The sequence below is a fragment of the Electrophorus electricus genome, chromosome 7 (genome assembly GCF_041902795.1).
Source record: "Electrophorus electricus isolate QZ-2024a chromosome 7, ASM4190279v1, whole genome shotgun sequence".
Taxonomy (NCBI): Eukaryota; Metazoa; Chordata; class Actinopteri; order Gymnotiformes; family Gymnotidae; genus Electrophorus; species Electrophorus electricus.
The window spans coordinates 4,336,083-4,350,102 of NC_137503.1; the positions used below are offsets into that span (position 1 = coordinate 4,336,083).

The window sequence follows — 14,020 nt, forward strand, 5'->3', positions numbered from 1 at the left end:
GCATGCTGGGAGGAGGCTGCCTACTGTCCTGTTGTGTGTGTGTGTGTGTGTGTGTGTGCGCGTCAGACTTGGTCAGCACTGCTGTGTGTAGATCCACCAGAGAGAGGAGCCAAGCTCTCCTGCCCAAAGAGCTGGCTTGCATTTTTGACCACGGCTTCCAAACCAGCTCCGGTGCCATCCACTGTTAATCCAGTGTTTAATGATGCACAGTCATGTACCATCATTGCAGCTCCTTCTGGGGCTGGGGGTTTCCTTTTTCATTTTTGGATTTGTCTTGTACTGTGGTTTGACTGTGAGGTTCTGCCCTTGAGCAATGTTTCTCCTACTGCTCCCTCTTTCTTAATTCCCAATATTTTAATTATGAAACTGTAGGTTTCATATGAAACTAAATATTACTGCAGCAGCAGTTCATTTTATATGTACATAAGTACCAAACGATAAGAAACACATGACGCTTATTGATTGGTAAATTGATTGCAGTGCAGCCTGATCATTTCATTAGGAAGGATGGATGTTTTCTCGTCATCTCTATGGCTCTTGTGGGGTGTTTGTAAGGGTGCTTGGCTGTAATCTCTAAATCTTTAGCTGTCTGTTCTTTTGCCTGGGGACTGCAGCTCTGCTGTGCTTTCAGCGGGTGATTGTCATGTTTGTTTATGTAGTTCTGCTCTTTGCCTCTCCCTCCTCCTGTGCTTCAGCCCAGCTCAGGGACATGAGGGGAAGAGTCCAATTATGTCGGCACTTACTCTGGACTTTTTTTTTTTTTTTTTTGTCCCAAATACCATAAATGTGTGTGTAGCGAGCATGGCAAGCATTAATTATCCATCCAAACTTTTCATGTTGAAGTTTACATTGTTTCCAAATCCATACTGCCGACGCTGAACCTTTTTGTGTAAAACTGAACTCCGACAGGTCTTTGTTTCAAGCCGTATCCAGATCTCTGGAAAGCCTCCGTGTCTCTAGTGTACTCTGTATGGCATTTGCCTCTGTGAGCTATAATATTTAGTAGCAGATTGGTAAAATGCTGTCATATTACACCTTTCATTTGTGGATGGTAGGAAGGTACTGATGCTTCGGTGTAATCTTAAGCTTTCATTTCCCTAATGCACTTGGACCGGGAGTGTAATCCCTGGGCAGCCTGCAGCCTCCCTTTCAGCACGGGCTGATGTTGGCTACGAGAGGCTCGTTTGCCTTCTGCTGCATGCTGCCCTCCACGCTTACGCACACGGTGGACTCGCTCCTGCCTGGAGATGATTCTGCAGAGCTGTTTATTACCACAGACCTGCTTCTGCCTCGCGATGCATGAAAAGGGCCTTACTCGCAGACACACCGAAGATGACGACTTTTGAAAGTTTGCTTCGTGTTTTAAGAGGCTGAGTCACTTGCCTGATATTTAGGTGTGTGTGTGGGGGGGGCTCCCTGAATCCTCTTTGAGCTCCCTGAATCCTCTTACCAAATTGATGAGGCGGATTATAAACATGTCCAGCCACCTGTGATTGTGAATTTAGTCTGTCTGCTTCTGCAGGCTATACATCTTCAATTGCCATCTGATTTTACTATACGTCCATGAGTGGCATAGTTTCTTATTAGGTTGTATATGCTACATATGATACTGTTATGCTGCTCTTGGTAACAGTATTAAATATTTCAGTGCTGCTTTTTTAGTATCTGAGCCGTTATGTCACAAGGACCCATTTAAACAAAGAGACTTGGATGAGTGCTTGCACACACAAGCAGGCAACGCGTGCGCATACACACACACACACACACACACACACAAATGTATACACAAATGCGCACAGGCGTGCGCATACACACATGTATACATGAATGCACATAGTGCTCATCCCCAACCCACCTAATGTGTATGTGTCGTTCATTAGCATCTGTTGTGGTGCTGTGTTGGAGATTCGTGGAGAGGGGCTTTACACAGGAGTGGTTAGGCTCTCTCTCTCTCTCTCTCTCTCTCTCTCGCGCTCGCTCGCTCGCACTCTCACATGCATAAACACACCCTCGCGCCAACCCAGAGCTCAGCTCAGCTGAGCTGGGAGTGTGAGCAAGGAGCTGTCCTTCAGCACCACAGAACGTTTCCCTTGCACATGGGCAAGAAGCAGCACAAAGGCAGGGAGCAGCTTCCACAAGTGATCTCCCCCCTTTCATCTTCTCCAGTTGGCCAGCTGAGCTCTGTGTACGAGGGACCGTGTAAGTATGAGTGATTAGCTGGTTTTAATGCGGTTTACTGGATGAGGGGCTGTGGAGGGTAACCTGAAGGGTCCTGCTTTCGTTTTGCTTTCTGATGTGTTCTGTATTGTATTTGAGCTGTGTACACTGAGTTGCCTGGGTGGTATTTTCATGTATTAGTTTGGTAGGATGATGGAGCAATGTTGAAGCAAGTAGCACTGCATCACTGGTATGTCTGCTTTATTTTGAGGAGTTGTTTTCCAGCTTTCTAAGGCAGTTTGTGGGTGCACTCTGTGAACTCACCGTAGAGCAGTTCTCCTGTAAAGTAGCTCCAGAGCGAATACAGCAAATACTTTTAGTATTCTGTATATTGCAACTATAGCAAGCTGAGTGCAGGTCCAACTGTGGGAAAGAACAGTAGGAAAAAAATAAAAGTTGAATAATTCATTGAAATCGTTCTCACTATTGCTGCCCAGTAAGACAGTTGTTTTTTGGTTTTTTTTGATGTGGACTGGTTGGTAATCTTGGAAGAGCTAAATGCACTAGACAATCCCCAATCTTATAAATGACTCCTGAAACATGTCAGTATATATATATCTGTTTTTATTATCAGACAACTGTGTGTGTGTGTGTCTGTGTCTGTGTCTGTGTCGGTCAACTCAGTGTAAAGTGGACACTCAAGGTTCAACGGAGATCTGAATCATCTCTGCTACCCCCAGTCCCTTACACTATGCTCCATGTGGCTGAGCTCTGTTCTGTGTGTTTAAGTTATTGATCTCATCTCAGCAGGACACTGGTATCACACCGGTTATTTCCTTTATGCAGATTACAGTCGCTTTGAAGCCAAAATCCATGATCTCCGGGAGCAGATGATGAGCGGCAGTCTCAGTTCGGGCTCCGGCTCGCTGCGTACGAGCCAGAAGAGGACTCTCTATGTCAGGTGAGACCTCCCTCTGTTCTCTGTTAATTACAGAGTGCCTCCTGCCCATAGTGTGCTATTCCTTCACTTGCACTACAGTAGTTTTCAGTTTTTAGCAAGTTTGAGATTGGCTAGGGAACCTTCACTGATTTGTTGTATTTTCTAGAGTTCATTTTCTTCTCTCTCAATATTGAGAATGTGACTGGTGAGAGGTTTAGTGTTTTAGTGTGATGACTGGACAAAGGACGACCCATTGCCCTGACATTAACATTATTGTTGCAGACCATCATAAATCTCTGCTGATGTTCTCAGAGCAGATGCTGATTAAGACCAGTTAGTGCTGTGGCACCTGGCCCTGCTGGACGGGTGCAGCACTAGCTGTAGCCCAGCTCTACCGTCCTGTGACTACATACAACATTCCAGCTTCATCTGCATGGTGTCAAGGGAAGGCTTGTGTACGTACAGGTCTCTGAGGAGGCAGGATAAAAGGCTTTGTGTTTGTGAACACCTGAGCAAGCTTCCCTGCACCTCTGTGTGTGATTATTCCTACAGCTTTTAGGCTGGTGTATACCCTAGTATATTGATCACATTTCTTACTAGCAGCTGTGTTCTCAGGGTTCCAGGTGGCATGAGTCATATCTTGGGGCTCTGCATTGAGGGGACAAAGGGGAGGAGGATTTTTCTCTCTCTCTCTTCCCACTCTGTGCGTGTGTGTGGAGGTGTTCTAATGGTCTATGTCTGGTCTTTGAAGTTAGGGCTTTTAACAGGTCTGGTGATGTGTGGGGCATGTGTAACCCACTGGGCTGACCTCAGTGTGGAGGGGACATCTTGTGCTGGTGGGTTTGAAGTTTTTGCATTGAAGGTTTTAATCTTGTTTGGAGAACAAATAATAAAATCTTTTGAAAAATCAATTATTCAAAAATAATTGAAGTATCTGTCATTGGTCCTACTGTAAAAAAAACAGCAAGGATTGATTCTGGTCCGACTGTGTTACATCTTTGTGTTCAGAACTGAAGAGCGGTTCACGTTTGTTGCCTGGTTTTTCTTTTCTTTCAGTGAGGATGTGTAATGTTCAGTGCCAATGCACTGGTAACTCATCCCAAAATACCCTGCCTACAAGCTAGAGCACACCAGCTCTCCCCGGGTACTTTTATCTTTTTTTTTCCCCTTTTTGTTGTAGGATTACATCTATAGCTAGCGAATATTACAGAGAGATTGGTTTTATCAGCTTTTTCTCTATACACTTGGTTTCTAGTACTCCGATTTACACGGATGCCGGTATGTAGGGCACTGGTCTTCCTCCACACAGATAAGTGCTTTCTGTGATGCCAAACCATGACTCCTTTCAGCAGGCCTTAAATGGAGGACTCCAGTGTGAGGTCTTCCAAAACTATATTTGACCATGGAAGGAAAATATGAAGCTCTTTAAATAACCTGCTTGTTCATCGTGGTACACGGATATTGACAGATTCCTTCAGGAAAAAATTAAGTAGTATGACTTATTATGAGCTGTCGTGTTGCTAACTGCAAGGTGTGGTTGTTCCTGGGAGCTTCACAATGTACAGGTATTGATGAGTGTTAATATGGTTTGGGTGGGTTACTGATTAATTCATAGTAAATAGTACTTATTCAAGTACTTAGTACTTATTCATACTTAGATTGATTACTAAATAATAATTGAAGGGGTTAAAGATGGGGCTAGCCACCATATTTGAGGGGTTAAAGATGGGGTTAGCAGAGTTGTGATGCACTGCAGGATGGCTGCACTGTTGAGAGCTCCATGCAAACTCTACAGCTTTTTGTGGTTTACCTTTATTAGTTACATGACATTCAGTGTACAACTGTCTCTGACATGCCAAATAAACTTGAAATATATGTAGAATTCCAGGCCATCATCTCTCAAAATCAAGTGAAGTGTTCTGCTTGGTCCCACTCTCCTTATTTTTAAGTTCATGGGCTGAGTATAACACTTTCTTATTGAGGAAAGAGCAGGAATGAGCCAATCACAAGCAGTTTGGGAGGTTAGTTATTTCAGCTCCTCTTCCCCCATTGAAATTCATATGCATGTACATGCATGAGCTCTCAGACATGTGCACACATGTATCGAAGCGGTCTACTTTGCATCCCAGGAAACCTCTGCAGTTTAGACTTAGGAACACCGATTTTGTGACATCAAAAAAACTTGAAAGGTAAAGAGGGTGTAATTATCTTGTTATATTTTCATATGTTTTGTTGCTGTAGTTGTATAGTTTGTTAGGATACCGCTGTGAAATAATCCTGTTAGACCTACAGTATATGGCTGTTAATCAGTAGCATACTTGTGTTAGGAATGAAGTGTGCAGACCTGCTAGTGTTTTAGAACCCATGACGCAGACAAACTGGCTCAGATGGACTGTGCTCAGACCGACCACTGTCTCTGGCTTTCGATACATGCATGGGTTGGTCATGACGGGCCCCTGTGTTCCAGAGCCCTGTTTGACTACGACAGAACGAAGGACTCTGGCCTGCCCAGCCAAGGTCTGAACTTTAGCTTCGGCGACATCCTGCACGTCCTCAACGCTTCTGACGACGAGTGGTGGCAGGCCCGGCAGGTGACCACAGACGGCAGGGTGGAGGAGGTCGGCGTCATTCCCAGCAAGAGGAGGTACCGTGGCGCCACACACACGTCACTGCTGTTACACAGTCGTTTGCATGAACACCAGGCGGTGTATGGGTGTGTCAGTAATGAGGGAGAACTCAAGGCTGCCTTTGGAATTCAGAGCAGCTTCTGTGCCATTAGACTTGCAGGCTGTATGGGAATCATTTTGGTTGACAAATTGGCTCATCACACTGGTATTGTAGAACCAAGGGCAGTAAACCGTGTGGGTTTCACATATAATGGCACGTCAGTGATAATTACCGATTTGTTCCTAAAATCATAGTTGTACATGTATAACTACATGCCTCGATGGCTTTACAAGCCTTCTCCTCATCTGTAGCGGTCCACTGTCTCGCTTACCTCACTGTGAGGTGGGACTCGGCCTGCGTCAGCTTTTTGGAGGGGAAAGGTGTAACCAGAACAGTTTGATGCCTTTAGCTCCTACTGTGTGGTGAGTGAGCGAGCAGAAGTGCTTTGCTATCAGCCAGCACAAAAGCTGCTTAAAGACGCGTCTAACACTTCCAGCTGCTCTGTTTTAAGCGAAGTCTCCACAAATCCTGGCCTGGAAGGCTAGCAGTCTAAAGTCTAATGTACTCCTTGTTAAATATTTAATGAGGAACAGAATTGCTTACTCTGTGGCATGTTCCTTTTTCCCCCTCCAGCAAAAATCTCTTTTTATCGAACAGAGATTATGTTCCCAGTCTGGTATTAAATATCTGATACGTTTATGTTGTGCATTTAGCCGCCAGTTCTCTATGCCAGGGAAGGCAATAGGAGTCTTCTGTGCCATATAACTTTACTGTAAATCACTCAAGGCAAAGGTTAGCACACACATCAGATACATGTACACACTCATGTATTGGAACTGCAAGCCATAGACAATACAGACTTAGGCAGTGAAGCAGGAGCTCGTGTTCAGTATGTATTGTGCAGTGATCCATGGATAGATTTACTGCCAAAAGCTGCATTTACAGTCCCTCTTTTATTAGAAAGAGGTTTGCCAGGGAGTCCCTAGACATCATCACATCATAAGCTCTCCCTGCTTTTTAATATTTAAAATGTTCCTCACACCACCCATGTCATCCTCCACTGCGGTGCCTTTTTCTGTATTTCTAATTATCTCTGCAGTCTTGTTCAGTGTTCTCGTGTTAATTCTACTATAATATGCATGTTTTTTTTCTGAGGAGAGAGTTTTTGTCCCCTCACCTCAGGAATGCTTCATTCGAGTCTTGGCACTGTCTATACTTAAGCAAAGGGAAATGGAGCTTAGCCAGTAAAACACAGTCTAATTAAAGCATTTTTCTCCGGTGTTTGATCAGGCAAAACTTGAGTTTTCTCTCTCCACACTGTGCTGTTTCCCTCGAGACTGTGCAGATTGAGAGGTGATAATTGACTTCTCACCGTTCTCTCTCACCCTGTTCGAGGTCTCATCACACTCATCACACCGCAGAGAAGCCCGTGAAAAGAGTGCTGTCTGTATGCATGTGGAGACCCTCTATAAAGTAAAACCAGTCAAGGTTTCATGTTACTGGATATGTAATTATTTTGTGTTAGATGAATCTTTAATTGTGTGTGTGTGATATTTTAGGATATAAACTTAGTACTTTAGCAGAGCCATTTCTTCATTCTGTTGTGTTCTACTTCCATTTGAAGGGCATTTGAGTATGCTAATGTAATATATATGAGCAGTCAGTGTTTAATAAAAAAAAGTATGTTGATTTAAGGTAATCGGGAAGTTTCCAGTGTAAGCCCCGCCACTGCCAATTTGCCCCTGTTGGGCCCCTGAGCAGGACCCTTAACCCTCAGTTGTGTTTAATAATTGTAAGTGGCTTTGGGTTAAAACATCAGCTAAATGTCATGAATTTAAAAGCAATAAAGAACAATGCTTTTGAGATAACATCTAAAATGGGGTACGGTGGGTTCTGCCCCTTGTAAAGTGCAGCTTTCTTCGTAAATACTTTTTATTACACCTGCCTTTGTTTGTCCATGCTACAGTTAGTCCATGCCAGCCTCTTTCTGGGCCCAAGCCCCTTCACCTGGGCGGTCGTTCTCCAGCGCAGTAACGTGAGCCTTCGGCTCGCCACCAAAGGCGTAAACGGAGCGCCGTGGTTTTTAATGGCACCTGTCACCTCTTTGTCCTTCCTTGTCCATCAGGGTGGAGCGAAAAGAGCGGGCCAGATTAAAGACAGTGAAATTCAACTCCAAATCCAGAGACAAAGGGGTAAGTGTGTGCTCTATGGTTACATTTGCTGTTACAGTCAGAAAAAGTTACCTAAATAGTGCGTAGAGCAAATTGTATATGTGGCATTATAATGGGGTCTTCCCTCAGAGTCATAATAGAATGACTCTTTGCCCAAAACAGATCGTGTATATTTGGGCTGTTAATAGATTAGAAAATAAACTGTCAGTAGGTCATGTGCTGAACCATTGATGATAATATATTTAGTGTGTTAGCATCACATTCACACCTGAAAGTTTGGGACCGCATGCAGCTCCTCTTTTTCATGTTAATATATTCAAACACTAAAGCTGTTTTCACACCAGAGAGTTGACGGGTGATTTTCAACTTTGAGCCACAGAGAAAGTACAGGCAGTAGAGAGCGAGGATACATTTCACTAAGAGTCTTAATGCAGTATAGAGCGAGGATGCATTCACCAAGAGTCTTATTGCGATAGAGAGCAAGGATGTATTCACTAAGAGTCTTAATGCGGTCGACTGCTGGTATGCATTCTGTAAGAATCTGAAGCTGGTGATTTTGATGTACTGGTTTATGGACATTCATGTGAATTAATAGCATATAGAATTATAGAATTTACTATATTCTACTAATCCCTTCTGCTGACATAGAAGATTTTGAGAGGCTGGTTAACAGTGTCTTTCAAGGCTGTAGTGTTCCTTATCTGCAACATTGCTGCACTGATTTAACATGTAGTCCAGGCTCTTTTTCAACTGTATGTCCTAATACAGCATGAAGGAAAAGGGCATGAACTACTTAGAAGAGAGAACACAACAAACCAAAATAAATCCGCTTGCCATCGATGCCAAACCGCTCTCTTCTTGGATGCGCACTTTCCCCTGTTTACCCATCTTGTGTATATTAACCAGCTTTCTAACTGCTGCACATCTGCTTAGATTTCTATTCTATTTTATCTGCTTTCATCTCTTGTGATTTTGGTTTGAAATCTTTTAATCAACCCATCTATCACTAATTTATTATTTACTTAATGAACATGTCTGTTATTTGTCTTAAAACTTTCATCGACACTGTTGCCACACAAGTGCATGACACTGGTTTATTGGATTCTACTGATTTAGTAATTCAACTACTAATCTGATATTACGTTGAATGCCTCTGTTTTTAAGCATGTTACCAATGGCAGCAGAGTCGTGTGTGTGTGTGTGTGTGTGTGTGTGTGTGTGTGTGTGTGTGTGTGTGTGTGTGTGTGTGGGTTCAGTTGGGTTCATTTGTTCACATCCGTATTAGACACCTCCTTTCCATATCCCCTGTGTTCTCCATCCCTCCCTCACCCTCTCCCTCCGCAGTCGCTCAGTGACGAGCGTAAAAAGCACCTCTTTTCACGAAAATTCCCTTTCTACAAGAACAAGGATCAGAGCGAGCAGGAAACAAGCGATGTGGACCGTAAGTATGCAAGTGGACCCTGGCCAAACTGGGCGGACTCGGTGAATGGAACAAACGCTGGACAGTGCTGGACAGGGCGGCCTCACTTACTCGCCTGAAACCACTGAACAAAACCCCCTCACAATGCAATGACCCTCAAGCATGTGCAAGACCACTAAGCCTGCATAACTGCTGCCATGATTTTAGAAGCCTTTATAGCCCGACCCAGGTTAATGGTGTTTATTATGGAGGAATAATACAGTTGGTTTTGGGGAAATGACCCGAATTTTTGTCCATCGGGGAAAAAAAGCTCTTCACATTAATGGTCTGTTGCATTATGGGTGGGTGCGTTGCCGGTCAGTGAGGCCACATGCATTATTCCAGTACGATAACCATTGTTTTTGTGGTTTTCTCCTGTTTGTGTGCTCTCTGGCGACTGCTCTACAGGACCTGAGTGAAGACAAAGGCTTGAGTAAGTTCTCCAAGGCTCCTGCGTTCCTAGAAGGCCCTACCATCATGCCCTCTACCTAGATTTCCCTCTTCCTTTATCACCCCTTTTCTCATTTAGACGTTTAATAAGTACGGTTTTCTGGGAGAAAAGAAGGCTTATCTAGCATTCCCTGAGATGGACAAATACCTTTCTTCCTTTCTACAGTGGCTGGGTCAATACTGGATATGGGGTTTACTAGCGATTCATATAAACTGTGTGACTAATGACATGACTGTCAGTTAACCACTAACGTACAGTGATCAGGCTGAACAAAAGATATGAGGACTACGACGTGGACCTTATTAAATTTATTAAGTTCTGTGGTTCAGCAGTAGTGTTAACGCATTTAGATGTGTTTTTCTTTTCTGTTGTTTTACAAAATTACAATTTATCACATGGAGGACCTTTAAAGGTGCCTGCTGTTTCAACACATTGTGTTAGGCAGCAGAACAAAATGTACCAAAGTTGGCCCAACTTTTTTTTTTTTTTTTTTTCCTTTTTTTTTTGCTCATCTGAATGCCAGTACAAACCACACATCATTTTAGTAGTTAGAATCAAAAGCTCAATATTACATAAAATGCCTATGACATAGTCTAACTTACAGTATACCTGGCCTCTGGTTATTTACACAGTCTGTGTAAGTAGTTAGAGAGCAGAACTGATCCATTAGTCCCATGGCCCAGCAGTATGCTGGCTTGGCACTGGCTCTCTGCCATGGCACCACATGCCACGACACAGTGAGTGGCATGGCTTGGGCTTGGAAGTCAGCACTGAGAACAGGAGCTTACGTGGCAATGCTGAGGCTTCAGAATACAGCCTTTTGGTTTTGCCTCACATCCGGAAGTGTTGATATGAGACTGATATCTATGGTTTGGCCATCTTACCTATATTTCATGTCTATGGTTCTGCTGCTTTTAAGTTCATTTGCTCTTTGACAGCTTATGACCTGCAGAACAGGGAAGAAATGACGGAACCAAAGCAGGTTTAAGGACAGTGAGGCTGCCCACATCTCCATCAGTCCTTAACAGGGCAAGAATGTCAGAGAAAGTCTTACTATTGATATGTTTGTCACAAATTAAGCAGGACTAGATAAAACAAAATCAATACTCACAAAATATCTCCATGACATGAAATGACAATTTAATCTGTTGTTCAGTAAAACATGCGTTATTATGCATTTTGTATTATGAATGTGCTGTGTTGTGTTTGTAGCCAAACTGAACTGTCTCTCTGTGCTGGAGCAGTGCCTCTCTGTGCTTTGTGGCTCTGTTAAGACCCTCTAAAGGACTTGAAATGTGCTTGTTGTCAGGTGTAATGCTAAACATTTCTTATATCTGGATGAGAGATGCTTTGCAAGTGCACTTCTGGAGAAAAAAACCATGCGTCACCCTTTCAAAATCCACCTAGCTTTCAGTCTGCTCACTCAATTTGAGTGATGTGACCATTCACATCAAAATATCTCAAGTGTAAAATGCAAGCGAGGTTTTCCAGTGTTTCACATGTCCCATAGGTTTCAACACTGCCATCTGCTGGTGACCGAGATACTGTGTTGTGTTTTATGACATACCTGCCCTGTGTCTTCTGTGGTGCCTGTGCAGCGTTTTTTGTTGGTGGTGCTTATGTTCCCCCTTTTTGATTTCAGAGCATGTAACCTCTAATGCCAGTGATAGTGAAAGTAGCTACCGTAAGTGTATCTGCTTTCATTTCCTCTCCTCTTTATTGTCTGTGTTTTTGTGGGTGCTGTCACTATCAGCTTTGGGTTCATTTATTCTGTTTTGCTCCCACCGTCTCCCTTGAGAAAACCCTCTGGACACACACACACACACACACACACACACACAGTGAGACTTTGATGCTAGTTCCATTGGTTATTGACTTTAGCAAAGTTTTATTGTGAGGCACAGCAGAGGTTTCACAGGATGAAAATGGGTATAGTGTCTGCTATCAATGACTTGGTTCAGTTTGCCATGTTGTTTGCTCTTTATAGCTGGTTTTATGAGTTCTCTAAAGGATTACCTAATCAGTAGAGTGATCATTTAAACACTCTGAAGTCTAAGGGCATTTTCTCTGTTTTTGAATATTTTCTTAAATTCACTTTAAAGGTTCTTAATTATAGCATGACACCCATATCAAAATGCTCAGACCATGTTCAAAATGTTCAGCTTACAAGCACTTCTTGAACAATTAGCACAACATGGCACTTGGACAAATATGCATAATGTAAAGGAGGATATCTTTGTTAGTTAATATTTTTAAAGCATTTTCTGAGTTTCTTTGGAGGCTAGTTGAATTGTTAGAATGCAAAAGACACATTTTTACATTGTTTTTATCTACAAATGCTTTTGCTTTGTCAACATTTGGTAGACAGTCCACAAGTGATTTGAGCAAACACATTGCGATAAGCAGACTGCCGGTTCAGTTACATCTCCTTTGAAGTGCGCTAGTTGAATCAAAATCATCTTAACTATGTAGAAACCAAAGACCTGGCTGTGTACTGAATGGTTCTGTCCTCTCTGCTCTGTCAGGTGGCCAGGAAGAGTACATTCTCTCCTATGAGTCTGTCACTCAGCAGGAAGGTAAGCCATTCTTGCATGGCATGTTTGAACAAACGTTCTGGTACCTGGGCTGGATTTTATGTTGGGGAGCCCCAATTTGTCTGCTATTACCTCTCCAGTGAGTTATACCCGCCCTGTGATCATTCTTGGGCCGATGAAGGACAGGATCAATGATGACCTGATATCAGAGTTTCCGGATAAGTTCGGGTCGTGCGTCCCCCGTGAGTGCTCACAGAACTGGGGTTACTGGGTCCTCATTGATTTCTCTAATAACACATTCCAACGTTAGAGCTCAGATTTTAATTGTAATGCTTTATATTAAAAAGTGATTAAACTTTTCATCTTAACCCAAATCCCATCTCTCTCAGACACAACTAGACCAAAGCGAGACTATGAGGTAGACGGCAGAGATTACCATTTTGTCATCTCTCGGGATCAAATGGAGAAAGACATCCAGGACCACAAGTTCATAGAGGCGGGCCAGTACAACAACCATCTCTATGGGACAAGTGTGCAGTCAGTTCGAGAGGTTGCAGAAAAGGTGCAGCTCTCAACCCCCTTTTTGTTGTGGCACAGATGGCAATGAGACATGGTTCCAATTGCAGGGCTGTCACTTTTCCAGAAATCTCTCCTTTGACCTATAGAACGTGCATGATGCATTTTTTTTCCTCCTTTTGCCAATTTTCCCACTCATGCTCAGGGCAAGCATTGTATCCTGGATGTGTCTGGCAACGCCATCAAACGGCTCCAGCTGGCACAACTCTATCCTATTGCCGTATTTGTCAAACCAAAATCCATGGAAAATATTTTGTGAGTCAACATTCTTATTATAAATGTGTTCACTGCCGTCTTCTCTCACTATTTTTAATAGTAGTTCATTTACAGTAAATTGAGTAACCATGGTGTTTTATTTCTGAATGTATCTCAATCTATATAATTAATAGTAATATATTACTGAGATTTTAATATGAACAGACATGAACTGAACATGCGTTGCTGAAAAGAATACCTCTTCACGATGTTTCCACTGTTCCTTACCAGAGAGATGAATAAGCGACTGTCAGAGGAGCAGGCCAAGAAGACCTTTGATAGAGCCATGAAGCTGGAACAGGAGTTTACAGAGCACTTCACCTGTGAGTGCAAAGAGCTAGAATAAACTGAGGTTCAGACAAGAACACAGATGATGGTGATTTCCTTGACAGGACAGTTTTGATTACCTGAGTCTTTCAAATTATGAAAAGAAATTCAGTTCCATGAGTTTTACTGGATATGAAATAATTTGAAATACTTATTTTATATAAGAATTGTATTTTAAAATACTAGGGATTTCATCGTTGTACGTTGTAATGTTACTCTAAGGTAAGGTCTTCAAGTTCCTGCCTGCTTCAAATTTCTGACGAAACTGGTTGCAAGAAAAAAAAAAAAAACTCAGGAAAGAGTTGGTGCACAACTCCTGTACTAAGGGTGTGTTCTGACCTGACAGCTTTGGTTTGATTAAAATAACCACTGGTGTGATTGCTCTGTTGGTCTTGTTTGATAGAGCGAGTGAGAACATTGCCCTTTGAACTCTGATGTGCACCAAATTAAGTGGTCAGAGACCCTCTAAGGACGAAATTCTCA

At 42.8% G+C, this 14,020-nt stretch overlaps 1 protein-coding gene across 12 annotated transcripts in view; it reads left to right on the top strand.

The window, feature by feature from the left end:
* dlg1a (discs large MAGUK scaffold protein 1a) overlaps positions 1-14,020 on the top strand; it is an 85,916-nt gene that overhangs the window by 68,779 nt on the left and 3,117 nt on the right. For 5 of the 12 annotated variants that reach the window (XM_035524219.2, XM_027013543.3, XM_081717798.1 and 2 more), the window contains 10 exons: positions 3,004-3,118; positions 5,565-5,741; positions 7,890-7,956; positions 9,280-9,376; positions 11,488-11,529; positions 12,371-12,421; positions 12,520-12,621; positions 12,769-12,941; positions 13,101-13,210; positions 13,442-13,533. In XM_035524219.2, the coding sequence (XP_035380112.1) occupies positions 3,004-3,118; positions 5,565-5,741; positions 7,890-7,956; positions 9,280-9,376; positions 11,488-11,529; positions 12,371-12,421; positions 12,520-12,621; positions 12,769-12,941; positions 13,101-13,210; positions 13,442-13,533 (1,026 nt within the window). Of the gene's footprint in view, positions 1-3,003; positions 3,119-5,564; positions 5,742-7,889; positions 7,957-9,279; positions 9,377-9,802; positions 9,828-11,487; positions 11,530-12,370; positions 12,422-12,519; positions 12,622-12,768; positions 12,942-13,100; positions 13,211-13,441; positions 13,534-14,020 lie in introns of all 12 variants that reach the window. The other 7 variants (XM_035524220.2, XM_027013545.3, XM_081717799.1 and 4 more) reach the window with 2 other exon arrangements.